Source organism: Misgurnus anguillicaudatus, chromosome 22 (genome assembly GCF_027580225.2).
Source record: "Misgurnus anguillicaudatus chromosome 22, ASM2758022v2, whole genome shotgun sequence".
In the NCBI taxonomy this organism is placed as follows: domain Eukaryota; kingdom Metazoa; phylum Chordata; class Actinopteri; order Cypriniformes; family Cobitidae; genus Misgurnus; species Misgurnus anguillicaudatus.
Genome location: NC_073358.2, coordinates 47510062 through 47526394, shown reverse-complemented (window position 1 = coordinate 47526394; position 16333 = coordinate 47510062). Strand labels below are relative to the sequence as shown.

The 16333-nt window shown below is 34.5% G+C and overlaps 1 protein-coding gene across 1 annotated transcript; it reads right to left on the bottom strand.

Moving 5' to 3' along the window:
- Nucleotides 1-31: 31 nt before the first annotated feature.
- lrrc74b (leucine rich repeat containing 74B) lies at nt 32-15068 on the bottom strand. Its single transcript, XM_073860660.1, has 10 exons — nt 14736-15068; nt 12744-12918; nt 11381-11523; nt 11117-11249; nt 6304-6510; nt 2940-3049; nt 2569-2684; nt 2201-2279; nt 1993-2088; nt 32-173 (listed from the first exon to the last, which is right to left on the bottom strand). The coding sequence occupies exons 1-10, from the start codon at nt 14880-14882 to the stop codon at nt 48-50; spliced, it is 1332 nt and encodes a 443-aa protein (XP_073716761.1). The 5' UTR covers nt 14883-15068; the 3' UTR covers nt 32-47.
- Between the last annotated feature and the right edge of the window lie 1265 nt (nt 15069-16333).

Here is a 16333-nt window from a genome sequence, read left to right as displayed (position 1 = left end):
CTAAAATTGCACAGTTCATGTGAATACAAACTGATTGTCCATGTTTTTTATTTTTTCAGTTCAGCTTTTTTAACCACAGTATTTAATTTTCTGCCGTGTTTCACTTGGAGGTTCGGGAACGTCTCTTTGATGGAAGCAAACAAGTCTTCAAACTCTTGGTCCACACAGATGTCCTACAAGAGATCTCAGGTTAGAGCTGCAAGAATGATCCAAAAATGACTTTCTTATGTAGTGTTTATGTCTTGTTTTCAGTAAAAAATATCTAAAAATTCTTAAAATAAGATGTATTTTCTTGATGAGCAAAATGACATTGGAAAATAAGTCTAGTTTTTAGACAAAAATATACAATTTTAAGGGACATTTTCCTGGACAGGGCTTATCCTAGTCCCAGACTAAAATGCATGTTTTACTTTAATTTCAAAACACCTTGTACTAACATATTTTAAGATTTGTTTTTTGTAAGATTTGTTTGTAAAAACTGGTTAAATGTCCTAAAATAACTACACTGCAAAAAATGATTTTCAAGAAAAAAAATCTTAGTATTTTTGTCTTGTTTTTAGTAAATAAATCTAAAACTTCTTAAATTAAGATTCTTTTTCTTGATGAGCAGAATGACCCAAGAAATAAGTCTAGTTTTTAGACCAAAAATATCAAATTTAAGTGATTTTGTGCAGAAAACAAGCAAAAAATCTGTCAATGGGGTAGACAAAAAAATCTAAAAACATTAAATTCAAGAAAAATTAGCTTACCCCATTGGCAGATTTTTTTGCTTGCTTTGTGCACAAAATCACTTAAATTTGATATTTTTGATCTAAAAACTAGACTTATTTTCTTGGGTTGTTTTGGTCATCAAGAAAAAGCATCTTAATTTATGATTTTTTTTATATTTTTATTGAAAATAAGACAAAGATACTATGTAAGAAAGTAATTTTTTTGCAGTGTACGCCGAATATGCACCGGAATTAAATATTGTTATTTTTTTACAAAATCGCATCGATTGACCGCAGAAGGCCTTTATTAACCTACTGGAGCCGTTTCGGGTTATTTCTGTGAAAGATGGATGGACTTTTGTGTGCTTCAAATCATAAGCACCATTTACTACCATTATAAATCTTTGAACAGCCAGGACATTTTATAATTCCGATTGTGTATTTCTAGACATTTTTACTGAAAACAAGACAAAAATACTAAGAAAATTTTTTCTTGAAAATAATTTTTTGCAGTGTATCCTATAGTCCCAGACTAAAATGCATGTTTCAGCTACTTTATTTTCAAAACACCTTGTACCGACATATTTTAACACATATCAGTGCCATTGTTTTGTCTCAAGATGCACACCAGTATTGTATTTTTGTAAGGTTTGTTTGTAAAAACTTCTTAAATGTCTTAAAATAACTAAGGCCTAGTCCTGAATTAATCTAAACCCTCTCCGGGAAACCGCCCCTAAGTAAATTAGTGCTTAAAACAAGCAAAAAAATCTGCCAATGGAATAAAAAAAATTCTTGTGCCTGCTGCAGACACGTCTAAAGAGTTTATGATAAAAGAGACGCTCACGTTTGCCAGATACTCGCATAATCTCATGCGTAATCAAAGTTTACTGTTAAGGGAGTGTCTTGCGCGCATTTTGTGAACGTGAGCGTCTCTTTTATCATAAACGGTTTTGACGCGTGTGCAGCAGGCACTCATTTTGACAAAACACGTGATGCACATGGTTTACATGATGCAACAAACACATATTTTGAAAACGCAAGCAATACACATGACACTCCCAACACTTATTTTGAATTAGTGCCCCTCAAATGAGTCAAGAGCCGCCACTGAAATGTAATATTTTTTGTCTAAAAACTAGATTATTTTCTTAGGTCATTTTGCTTCTTCATCTTCATTTCAGAATTTTTTATATTTTTACTGAAAACAAGACAAAAAATACTAAATAAGAGTCATTTTTTGAAGTGAAGATTGATCCAAAAATAATGTGAAGTAGGCACTTACAGTAAAGTCCAGGAACTCCATGGCTGAATTTGGGTTTGGGTGCATTGACTTTAAAATCGCAAAGCACCCTGCAGACTGCATTGGATTACGAGACATCTAGAAAGAACCAAAAGGTCACAACATCAGATATACAGTATAAAAATGACTTAAGAGTATACCATTAAATGCAATTTTTATCCTAATATTACAATGTTTTCATGCGTCGTACTTTGAGAATTCGTAGAGTTGTGTTCACTTTCAGGCTCAGTGCAAAATTGATGGCGCCTTCAAGTGGGATCCGGTTATTGCTAAAAAACAATAGTTGTTTTTTCAATGTAATTTTATTGTTGCAAATAAATCATATGAACATTCAAAGCAATTAAAGCCCATTTAAATACTGTACATCCTTATAATTGCCACAATAAATCAATGTTCCCTCAACAAACACATACTGTAGCAGTTGTCACAACCACCCCTTTAAACTGTGTAGTCCTCTTACAAAAGAAGGCGTGAGGATGATTTTTGCTTTTAAAACACTGACTCATAAGTGAACAAATCTCGCAGCCCATAAATACAGTACAGTTATGACGACAGTACCTGATATTCAGGTCCTCGAGTGTGTTGTTGCATTTGAGTACTTCACCGAGAGCCACTGCTCCCTCTTTACCAAGGCCGTTGTATGACAAATCCAGAGTGCGCAAGAAGATGTTCCCCTTAAAAAAATCAACAAAAAGCAACATCTGTACAGAAATAAAGTTCTTATATGGGTTTCTGAGCACAGATTGTTGACCTATCTGAATAGAGGACATTGCAGTAGAGCAGAAGATCAAAGAAAATTGAATTTCTGGTGACCCCTGTTGTCCACAGCATGCTGTTAAATCATGAGTCGATCGACAGATGTTAGACTGCAGGACGTTCTCAGGATGAGCGAGGGAGATGGCAGAAGATGGAGATGATTTCTCTCTTACCTCCAGGCCTTTAGCGAATGCAATGGCTCCCTTGCCTCGGATGGAATTCCAAGCCAGATTGAGTGACTTTATTCCTGTGTTCTCCGCTATAGCAGGACCCAAAATTTCCGCTGAGGATGGTGAGAAAGAGAGATGACGAGAGTCTGATTGTATTTTGCTATAATGCCAAAAACTATATGAAGAGCTCAGATGCAAAAACCTCTAAGTGCGTCTATGTTTTTTGTAAATGAGCATTTTTTTGTCAGGCTCTTATGTTTAGGTTCAATAATTTCACTTAAATGCCAATGAAAAGGTCATTAGTCAGTAACTAAAATGCTTTATTTTCACAAATGTCACTTATACTTTCGATGCAAAACCCTCCAAGTGCATGCACTTTACACCAGACGTGGTACAGGCGGCAAAAACATGCTATTCGCACGTAGTTGGACGCTTGACAATGAGTTTACTCACTTCATTTGCTCGTGAAAGCCGCGCGTGAAATTCTAGTCATTTGAGACATTCACGCGGAAATTCGCGTCATGGGAGGGGCTTCTGCGACTCTGCTCGCTTCTTGTAATCATGTCACTAATAGAGCAAGCTCCCGATTGGTTAACGCGGCACGAATATCTGCCAAAGTTCAGATTTTTCAACTTGCGCGTTTCCCGCGGCAACGCTCAATTCGCACGGAACGTGCCATCCGCACCGCGCCATTTGCACGTAACATGCAGCAGGATGCCTATTCGCGTCTTTGCATTGAGCTAACATCACTCGCGCTTGCCGGCTCTTCCGCGTCTGGTGTAATCAAGGCTCAAAAATTCGGTCAATATCCTGGTAAAAAAAACTGCAGCTTGACATATGCCACCGCCATTCACCCATTTGCTAAAAACGTGTTTTGGCTTTTAATGGATTCTGCCAACAAAGAGTTATTTCTGAATGGCCTGAAGGGGGTCGCACACCGGACATGCAGCTCAGCGCCGTGCCGTTCTAAAAAAACCGAACACATTGTTTTCTATGAGTATACGCACACCGGGGCCGACAGGTGGCGCCTGTCCACGGCACCCAGCTTTGACTCAGGAAGTTGCACAACTTCCTGTCACACCACATAGCGCCACTCACATAGTTTAACATTAAATAACATCATATTTGTCCCAAATCATTAACGTTTAACATTGGCTGCTAACGTATATTTTGCATTTTGAAGCTATCTGACTAAGCTCGCGCTATTTAATGTGCACTTCTGGTTTACGATACTTCCGAGTTGTTCTAGACGCGACTCGACGCGGCACTGCGCGGTGCTGAGCTGCGCGTCCGGTGTGCGACCCCCTTGAGACTGGGATTAAAGTGCACCTATTTCATTGCTTAAAAACAACGTTATTTCGTGTATTTTGTATAAAAACACATTATTTTCCACATACCGTACATTTTTGTAGCTCCTGATATTCTGTCTTTCGTAAACGCACTGATTTGTACAAAGCGCAACGATCTGAAAAGCGCTGTGTCCCTGATTGGCCAGCTAATCTGTACGTTGTGATTGGTCTGAATACCTCTGACGTCAGCCGGAAATGTGACGCTCTTTACCATGTCTGAAAGATTTGCTTGCTAACAGGAGTTAACCTACAGGCTAAGTCCGAAGTTGGAGGAATTATGATAATGTCGATCTTGTCTACATCACCAATCCCAGGAAGTAAACTGTTGCCTACAATCCGTGTGTTTGTTGTAGTCCAAGAAAAGAGAATTACGTTGGAAACGATAACTAGCGTCACAGTTTACTTTGGTACTTTGGGGTATGTACCTTTTGCATATCGTTAACATGTACTAATACACACTTACACACCAAAGGTAATGTAAAATCGCTACAGTCTTTAAATAGGGAAAACATGGAAGTGTTTGATGGCTTCTAAATTCATCCCTGTTTGGATCCTAAGGAATAAATGGGGCTAGGCTAAATGCTAACATATTCAAAAGGCACTGTGCAAAGATGAAATGCACGCAGTGAAAAAAGATAGGTATGTATTAATTCATCTAAGCTGAGGTAAGAACATAGTAAAATATTGAAAAATTGTGGTGTTTTCCTTTAAGCGGATTTAAAGTGAAAGTCGGGCAATATCATTACCTAATTTTTGACAGAGGTAGCGTTTAGCAGCTTTTGCATCTCAGCTCTTCATTTATTATTGCTAATTATATGATTCATTTAGTTTTATGGTGTAAATGGCTTAAAGTGCATTCAATGCACATACAGGCAATTTACAGGTATTTATGTTCCGTAATCAAACCTATGACGTTTGAGCTGCTAATGTAATGATCTTTCAATCGAGCAACATAATTGAATCCAGGTTTAAATGCCAAAAATAATCATTATCAGTGTATTATTATAGAAATAGTGACACACCATATGTAATATAAACAAAGATGTGCCAATAGAATCTGTTAGGGCTGTATGAATCATGAAAGAGTTTCGCCTGATGATTCTGTGCAATATTTTCCTCTTGGATTATTAAAGCAATTCCCCCCATTGCCACAGTCTGTCATTCATGTAGATAGCTTGGAGGGTGTAGGACTACATTTCTATATCCCTCATAATCATCTCATGATCTAAATTTCAGCCCTCTGGATATCTCAGATGCCTGCCAAAATGAAGATCATTTGCTTTGGTGTTGGCTGAAAATGATTTCCAATTTGAAATGCACTTATAGCTGTAAAAAGCCGGGGCTGTTTTGAAGAGTTGCTTATTCATATAGTCTTACAGAAACGTATGAGTTACTATGAAGAGTTCAGATTCAAAACCCTCTATGTACATCTGCCATGTTTTCTTGTAAATTAGCATTTTTATCAGGCTTTTATGTTAAGGTTTAGTAATTTCACTTTTATGGCAATAAATTAGTCATTTTATTGCTTTTTGACTCTCTTTCACTGCAAAACCCTCTAAGTGCATTCAAGTTTTTTGGCATAAACCTCCACTTCTAAAAAACAAAATCCATTATGGACAAGACATATAGTAAAAAGTTTGCAAATCACTAAAGATTCAACTAGAAACATTGCAAATGATGAAAGTCAGAATTCAAAAGGTAAAATGAAGAAACTGAACCACACATTAGGGCCGGGATTAAATGGATTTGAAGTGATAATATTTGATAAACATATAAAACATGCCAAGAGTATTAGGTTAATATCAGTATCTAATTTTTGATGTGGGTGGCATTTAGCTTCTCATATGCAGTTTGAGTAAGTTTTTATCATTAAGCTTTTACTTTAATCAGTCGAAAATAACAAAATAAAATGCAAAAAATTGTGTTGCTTAACATAAATAGACAACTTGTTATTCATGCATGCTCCATCAAATGTCAAACTATAATTTCTAGTATTTGTGTAAGAGATCTTCTCACACCTGCAGCGTCTCCAAATTGGTTGTGACTCAGGTCGAGGTGCTGAAGTTTCTGGTTGCTGACCAGAGCTGGAGCCAGGTGTCTGGCCGATCGCTCGTCCAGATGGTTTCCAGAGAGTTTGAGAGACATTAAGGTGCTGTTTTTCAGCAGCATGCCAGACAAAGCCCTGGCTCCCTGTTCACCGACTGAGTTTTCAGACAAATCGATCTCTGTGAGGAAATAAGGAGAATGTTTGTAATTGAATTACTTTTGGAGGTTAACTATAAAGGCTTTTATTTTTATTATGTGACCCTGGACCACAAAACCAGTCAAAAGTGGCACAGGAATATTTGTAGTAAGAGCCAACAATACATTGTATGGGTCAAATTTATTGATTTTTTATGCCAAAAATCATTAGGGTATTAAAGGGTTACTCCATTTAAAAAAAAATCCAGATAATTTACTTACGCCCATAGGATCCAAAATGTTGGTCTTCCTTTGTTCAGTTGAGAAGAAATTAACTTTTTTGAAGAAAACAGTTCAGGATTTTTCTTCAGGTAATAGACTTTATTGGACCCAACAGTTTACAGTTTCAATGCAGTTTAAATTGCAATTTCAACGCAGCTTCAAAAGGCACTAAACAATCCTTATCTAGCGAAACGATTGTCATTTTCGGCAAGAAAAAAAAGTGTACTTTTAAACCACAACTTCTCGTCTTGCACTATCCGTGTGACGCGCCAGCACAATCTCACGTAATGTGTAATGACGTGGAAAGGCCACGCGTTACATATGTGAAACGCACATTTGTGGACAACTTCTCGTCTTGCACTATCCGTGTGACGCGCCAGCACAATCTCACGTAATGTGTAATGACGTGGAAAGGCCACGCGTTACATATGTGAAACGCACATTTGTGGACTATTTTAAACAATGAATAAAATGAAAAACGCATTATGTGAGGTCACACTGTCGCATCACACAGTTGTAGTTTAAAAGTAGATATTTTTTATTTTTCTTGACGAAAATGACGATTGTTTTGCTAGATAAGACCCTTATGTCTCGATTGGGATCGTTTAGAGCCATTTGAAGCTGCATTGAAACTGCAATTTTAAACTGCATTAAAACTGTAAAGTGTTGGGGTCCAATAAAGTCTATTAAATGAAGAAAATCCTGAAATGTTTTCCTCAAAAAACTTAATTTCTTCTCGACTGAACAAAGAAATACGTCAACATTTTAGAAGACATTTTAGGGGTGAGTAAATTAATTGGATTTTTTTTTAAGAAAGTGGAGTAATCCTTTAAGTAAAGATCAGGTTCCTTGAAGATATTTTGTAAATTTCTTATGGTAAATATATCAAACATTTATTTATCAGTAGTAATGTTTGTTGCTAAGGACTTTATGTGGACAACTTAAAATGTGATTTTTTTCAATATTCAAATTGTTTTGCACCCCTAAATTCCACCCTCAAAATAATATACATTATTTATGCACATTTTAGGATTAAAGGGATAACTTGAAAATTAATAATTTTGTCATCATTTACTCACCAACATGTTGTTCTACACCTGTTTTAGTTTCTTCAATATTTTGATAAATGGTACCCATTAATTTCCATATATATATTTATCAAAATATTGAAGGGTACAGTCAATGGTACCCATTCACTTCTATAGTAGGAAAAACAAATACTATGAAAGTCAATGGGTACCATCAACTGTGCAATTAGCATCATTTATCAAAATATTGAAGGGTACAGTCAATGGAACCCATCCACTTCTATAGTAGAAAAAAACAAATACTATAAAAGTCAATGGGTACCATCAACGTTGCAATTAGCATCATTTATCAAAATATTGAAAGGTACAGTCAATGGTACCCATCCACTTCTATAGTAGGAAAAAATAAATACTATAAAAAGTCAATGGGTACCATCAACTGTGCAATTAGCATCATTTATCAAAATATTGAAGGGTACAGTCAATGGTACCCATCCACTTCTATAGTAGAAAAAAACAAATACTATGAAAGTCAATGGGTACCATCAACGCTGCAATTAGCATCATTTATCAAAATATTGAAGGGTACAGTTCCACTTCTATAGTAGGAAAAACAAATACTATGAAAGTCAATGGGTACCATCAACGTTGCAATTAGCATCATTTATCAAAATATTGAAAGGTACAGTCAATGGTACCCATCCACTTCTATAGTAGGAAAAACAAATACTATGAAAGTCAATGGGTACCATCAACTGTGCAATTAGCATCATTTATCAAAATATTGAAGGGTACAGTCAATGGTACCCATCCACTTCTATAGTAGGAAAAACAAATACTATGAAAGTCAATGGGTACCATCAACGTTGCAATTAGCATCATTTATCAAAATATTGAAAGGTACAGTCAATGGTACCCATCCACTTCTATAGTAGGAAAAACAAATACTATGAAAGTCAATGGGTACCATCAACTGTGCAATTAGCATCATTTATCAAAATATTGAAGGGTACAGTCAATGGTACCCATCCACTTCTATAGTAGGAAAAACAAATACTATGAAAGTCAATGGGTACCATCAACGTTCCAATTAGCATCATTTATCAAAATATTGAAAGGTACAGTCAATGGTACCCATCCACTTCTATAGTAGGAAAAACAAATACTATGAAAGTCAATGGGTACCATCAACTGTGCAATTAGCATCATTTATCAAAATATTGAAGGGTACAGTCAATGGTACCCATCCACTTCTATAGTAGGAAAAACAAATACTATGAAAGTCAATGGGTACCATCAACGTTCCAATTAGCATCATTTATCAAAATATTGAAAGGTACAGTCAATGGTACCCATCCACTTCTATAGTAGGAAAAACAAATACTATGAAAGTCAATGGGTACCATCAACTGTGCAATTAGCATCATTTATCAAAATATTGAAGGGTACAGTCAATGGTACCCATCCACTTCTATAGTAGGAAAAACAAATACTATGAAAGTCAATGGGTACCATCAACGTTCCAATTAGCATCATTTATCAAAATATTGAAAGGTACAGTCAATGGTACCCATCCACTTCTATAGTAGGAAAAACAAATACTATGAAAGTCAATGGGTACCATCAACGTTCCAATTAGCATCATTTATCAAAATATTGAAAGGTACAGTCAATGGTACCCATCCACTTCTATAGTAGGAAAAACAAATACTATGAAAGTCAATGGGTATTATCAACGTTGCAATTAGCATCATTTATCAAAATATTGAAGGGTACAGTCAACTGTACCCATCCACTTCTATAGTAGGAAAAACAAATACTACGAAAGTCAATGGGTATCATCAACGTTGCAATTAGCATCATTTATCAAAATATTGAAAGGTACAGTCAATGGTACCCATCCACTTCTATAGTAGAAAAAACAAATACTATGAAAGTCAATGGATACCATCAACGTTGCAATTAGCATCATTTATCAAAATATTGAAAGGTACAGTCAATACCCATCCACTTCTATAGTAGAAAAAACAAATACTATGAAAGTCAATGGATACCATCAACTTTGTGATTAGCATCATTTATCAAAATATTGAAAGGTACAGTCAATGGTACCCATCCACTTCTATAGTAGAAAAAACAAATACTATGAAAGTCAATGGATACCATCAACTTTGTGATTAGCATCATTTATCAAAATATTGAAAGGTACAGTCAATGGTACCCATCCACTTCTATAGTAGAAAAAACAAATACTATGAAAGTCAATGGATACCATCAACTTTGTGATTAGCATCATTTATCAAAATATTGAAGTCAACTGTACCCATCCACTTCTATAGTAGGAAAAACAAATACTATGAAAGTCAATGGGTACCATCAACGTAGCAATTAGCATCATTTATCAAAATATTGAAAGGTACAGTCAATGGTACCCATCCACTTCTATAGTAGAAAAAACAAATACTATGAAAGTCAATGGATACCATCAACGTTGCAATTAGCATCATTTATCAAAATATTGAAAGGTACAGTCAATGGTACCCATCCACTTCTATAGTAGAAAAAACAAATACTATGAAAGTCAATGGATACCATCAACTTTGTGATTAGCATCATTTATCAAAATATTGAAAGGTACAGTCAATGGTACCCATCCACTTCTATAGTAGAAAAAACAAATACTATGAAAGTCAATGGATACCATCAACTTTGTGATTAGCATCATTTATCAAAATATTGAAGTCAACTGTACCCATCCACTTCTATAGTAGGAAAAACAAATACTATGAAAGTCAATGGGTATCATCAACGTTGCAATTAGCATCATTTATCAAAATATTAAAGGGTACAGTCAACTGTACCCATCCACTTCTATAGTAGGAAAAACAAATACTATGAAAGTCAATGGGTATCATCAATGTTGCAATTAGCATCATTTATTAAAATATTGAAGGGTACAGTCAACTGTATCCATCCACTTCTATAGTAGGAAAAACAAATACTACGAAAGTCATTGGGTACTGTTAACTGTGCGATTAGCATCATTAATCAAAATATTGAAGGGTACAGTCAACTGTATCCATTCACTTTTATAGTAGGAAAAACAAATACTATGGAAGTTAACTGTGTGCTCATTCATCACAATATCTTCTACAGCTTTAGAACAACATGAGGGTAATGATGACAGAATTATCCCCTTAATTTCACTCATAGTTAGACAATATTGTCTCACAAACCATATTAGACAGAATTGAATTTCATCAAACTACAAAAATGACAAGACAAGTGATCAATGTGAAATAACAGTAGATGTGGGATGGCACACTTTGTTGAAAGTCACCTGTGATGTAGCAATTCTCTTTGAGCATATCGGCGACGGCAGACCCGCCCATTCCCTCCATCCAATTATCTCGCAAATTCAGCTTCAGGATGGAGGTGTTAGTTACCAAGGAAACCGCCAGGGCTTTGGTACCCTACAGAGAAGAGTTGTTAAATGTGTAACATTTGATTAGTTACATTCTTCGTGCATTGCATCTCTTATATATTTTCTTATTTCTATATTCAGTACATTATTTGGACAAAATACCTCTTTGTTTGGCCTTACCTGTGGACCCAACCCACAATGCATCATGTTGACCTCGCTCTGGTTTATATTTCTTAGAAAGCAGGACATCGGAGTTACGCCAAGCATCTCACAAGCTTCTTTGTAGTGAGATTCGCCTGTGGGGTCATACGGCTGCTTTTTGTCTAAAACACAGAATATCACATCTCACATTTATTCTGCATTTACACATCAACCATTGGAACGCTGGGACTTTTCCCAGTTAAGCGGTGGGCTGGCACAGTCCTCAAAACCAAGTTTATTCAAGCATATACAAACATTTTAAAGGGACATAAGGCCACACATTTAGCATAGTTTATTATTTAAATTGATCATTCCTACATTCCTACGTTAGGAAAAATGGTCAAAAATGGTTTCAAGGTGTTACTGGCGCAGTACCCTTTAAAAAGGTCCTAATTTATATCATAGGTACAAATATGTATACATTTGGTACAAGTATGTACTTATAAGGTATTAATATGAACTCTTCAGGTGCAAAGGTGTATTTTTGAAAGGGTATTGCCCCAGTGACAGATAGGGGACTTTTTTTGTTTAGTTATTTGGGCCAGTTTTGCCTTATTTGATAGACAGTATATAAGGAGAGGACAGAAAAGTACAGGGTGGAGACTGGGGTACGGGATCGGCATGTGCGCTTCTGAACTCGGATGACCGAAAAGTGCATGTGAACCATATGTCGAAGCACCATCAGTCTGACTAGGGACTATTGTTTGACTATTTTATCTGTCAGAGTACCCGTGCACAACTAATTTTTTTTCTAATAGTAATCCAAAATGTAGGCAATTATTGGTCTGGGTTGCACAAATGGAGCAGGACGGGTCGCCCATTAAAGTTTATCCCCAATTGTGAGCAATGTAGCCTAGTCACATGTGCGACCCAACACCTCAGTTGAAATGAACTGGTGTGACTTTGTAACCAAATATGAAAACAATATATTGTTGTTTCTCATTTAGATAAGCAATTATCGCGAACGTGGAAAATTCCCAAGCCATTCATTAAGCTATGCGGAGGCACACAAATGTAATCTAGCAGATGGCTATCTCTAATAAGATGTATAAACAGCCACCGGAGAGAGAGAAAGAGAGAGAGAGAGAGAGAGAGAGAGAGAGATCAAGCCTTGATTATGTATGTGTAGGTGTTGCGGTTTCTGAGGAACAAGCAGGTGAAAAATGAGAGATATTACAAGCATGACTCAATGCCGTTTGCCTGTTTTATTCCCTGTGGAGTGGCAACATCATATTCTCTGGCCCTTAGCTCTTTGACACCCCCTATCAAAACGTGCATCACCCACGTCCCCCCGTCAGCCCACTCTCTCGTTCACACTTTTACTTTCAGTAAGAACGCTCACTGTAAAAGCCATCGAGCTCCAGGTCCGTGTCATCATCTTCATCTTCATCAGTAGACACACACTGCACGTTCTTCTGCTCTCCGTCACCTGTGCAGCTAACGGTGTGTCGGATAACCTCTTCTTCCTCATCTGCATCAGCTTCATCTTGATGGCTTATTCTTGCTCTCTGTACTCTCTGATAGAAAACAAAAGCTTTTATACTGACAGACATACTTGATCAAGTTGCATTTCAAAGACAAAGCTTATTCTCCCTTTTATTTGATAAACTGTCAGAAAATTTGGTCCCTTGCTGTTAAGGGGAGTACCCTTTTGAAATAAGTTCATATTAGTACATCAGAGGTACATATTAGCACCAAATGTATGGTACATTTTAAGAAAAACCTTTCAAGCACCTTTATTTTTAAGGAAAGATCAACATCTGAACAACCCATATGGCAAAAAAATAAATTTATCTGGCCAAAAATATTTTTGAAAATATGCTAAATACATTTTGGAGAAAGTAAAGCCTAATTTAATATATTATATATTTCAAAATGTATTTCAAGGGCAAGCAAATACATTTCTAATTTTACAATCCATATGGCAAGAAATGTATTATTGGCCAAAATATATTTTAATTATATGCTTAAGACAAGTTTTATAATATATGCTTAAAACTATTTTATAAGTATAGACCGTTTCAGCAGTAACAACATAAACAACCGGCTGCCGCGGTCCGCATGTAACTTCCGGTAAACTCCGCTAAGAATAAAAAAAAAAAAAAGTTCTTTAAAAGTAGTTTATTTATATAACAAGCAAAAAAACAACACATAGATAACCTAGGAAACCAAAACATTTGTTATTTTCAATGAGACATTTGTTCAAGAGATCAGATTAGCAACTAGTCAGACCATTAAAAAACGGATCCAGACGTGTATCACGTGCGTCCGATGAAACCGTCTATATTTTTTAAGTTGAAAATATATTTAATTTAAACCTATTCAAACCTGTTATTTTCAAAAGTTTTGAAACACAAACATACAAGTTTTTCTTCCAATGTGACATGAATATATTCTCTTGGTTTAAAATATATGGAGAGCTAAATATATGAAGACTTTCGTTGCAAAACGAGATAACCACCGTTTTTTTAATTGTTCAGAAATCTTGTTTTTTGGTTGTGCATTACAATTAATTTCAATTCAACTGCAGTTGGTTTGTTTTGATTTAAACCTTCATAACTTAAAAAATACAGCTAAGTAGCACCATAAAACAAAATAAAAACATCATAAAATAATAATAAACATGTTTTAACAAAAATAAAAAATAAATGGATTTATCTCGTTTTGCAACGAAACTCTTCATATATACATTTTAAATTATTTAAAATATATGTATTTTTAAAATATTTGAAAATATACAAAAAAAATATATTGGTGAAAAAACATATTCCAAAATATATTTTCAGTAATTTTTAAAAAAATATATTGTAAAAATACATATATTTAAAATCATTTAAAATATATATTTAGCTCTCCATACATTTCAAACCAAGAAAATATATTCATGTTGCATTGTTTTACAAAACTTTTAAATAATAACAAGTTTGAAAAGGTTTAATTTAAATATATTTTCAACTTCAAAAATATACTGTAATAAAAATATATTTTTTGGTCTTTTTTGGTATATTTTGAAATATATATATATATGAAGAGTTTCGTTGCAAAACGAGATAACTCAGTTTTTTTAATTTTTCAGAAATCTTGTTTTTTGGTTGTGCATTTCAATTAATATCAATTCATGCAGTTGGTTTGTTTTGATTTAAACCTTCATAAGTTAAAAAATACAGCTAAGTAGCACCTTAAAACAAATTAATAACATGATGATAACATAATAATAAACATGATTTGACAAAAATGTTAAAAACAGATATATCTCGTTTTGCAACGAAACTCTTCATATATATTTTTCCATATGGGAATAACTTTTCCTCAAAGTGTTATCAATGTCACTCACTTGACCATCTACGCTTCCTCTGCTGTATTGACTTCTCGGTCTGCTGGGCGGACACCTTGCAATTCCTCCTAAATTATGACCTTCATCGTCATCTTCAGACACTGATGGTAGGATGCTTTCATTCGTCACGTTTTTATCCATTACCATCTTGTGTTCATGTATGTTATCAAAGGACTCTAAAGAGTGTTTTATTCAAGTTAAATCACAAAGCCAGACCGGATTGTTATCTCTAAATGAAATTAAAGTCTACAAGAAAACAAATCAGTGCCTCATACTGTCCCAGACTAACCTGCTCGGTCTGTGAGGGTCATAATTGATTGATATTCACTTTGACCAATCGCAGCGCTGCAGTTTTCAACATCGTCCAATCAGCAGGGAGACTGCGAAGCGAGGGCGGGCTTTAGTTTAACTGATTTGTTTTGTTTACCGGTTGCCGTGGTATCTCATAAAACTAGGGTACACTCGCTGTATTAAACAGCATAAACACTTCTTACACATTTATATACATTCATATTTTATTTTTAGAGTTTTATTTTAGATTATTTTATTATAATCATTTATTTACTAAAAAGTGCTATTATATTTAGCTACTATTTGTCACAACCAGTGGATCTCAACCTTTTTTTACTTCACCGACCCCCATTGAACATAACTAAATTTGAAGCCCCGCTCAAATTTATATATATACATATATATATATATATATATATATATATATATATATATATATATATATATATATATATATATATATATATATATATATATATATATAGCTATCAAACACTAATATCAAACACTTATTTTAATTCTTGTTTTGTCTTATTTGAAATATTTACCAAGTTTTTGACTTTCAGAATAAATCACTTTTAAGCTTTAAATATATCTTTAAACTATTGTTCTCCAAAAATTAAAAAAATATTATCAACATAAGTTTTTGATTAACATTAACTTAAATTAAGTTAAATATTTTCAACTTGTTTATAAGTTATGTTAACTAGATATCAAAAACTTTAAATAGCATGTTCAATTAACTTGCATAACCAATTTGACCAATGCAGCATTTATTTTTTTACAGGTTATTGTGCTTTCAAAACTTACAGTGTCAATTCTGCCAATACAGATCAATAATATTTATTACATCATTCTGCACTTTAGCCAAAGCTTCAAGGCAAGCCTGCAAGGTTAGTACAAAAACCCATGACAAAACGCATAACCTTTACACAAGAAAGGAGAAAAAGATCGTATTTTTAATGAAAGTTAGGGAGAGGCTTCAGTAAGCTAAATAAACTTTATCATCTTCAAAATGTTGTACACTAAACAATACTTTTGTTGGGAATTATATGTAAGGTTTTATTGTGATTAAAATGTTGTTTTAATCATATATATTGTGTAATATTATGTATTATGTAGTAAAGAATTTATATCAATTAATCTTTCACTGGCTTATAGGTTTCTCCAATTAAAATAATACTGAAAATGTTTCATAACTAACGGCTTAAAAACATTGCGGTTGATATATGCCTGATGACAATGATAACACTTTATGAATAAATATGAAAGAAATGATAAAGATTTGAATAAAAATATGTATTTCA

What these genes read in the sequence shown, in the direction of transcription:
- lrrc74b (XM_073860660.1), bottom strand. Translation starts at nt 14,882, where the DNA reads ATGGTAATGGATAAAAACGTGACGAATGAAAGCATCCTACCATCAGTG. An exon ending in AGAGAATTGCTACATCACAG is followed by an intron (nt 6,511 to 11,116) that starts GTGACTTTCAAC and finishes ATTTCCTCACAG; the next exon opens with AGATCGATTTGTCTGAAAAC. An exon ending in CTCGAGGACCTGAATATCAG is followed by an intron (nt 2,280 to 2,568) that starts GTACTGTCGTCA and finishes ATTGTTTTTTAG; the next exon opens with CAATAACCGGATCCCACTTG.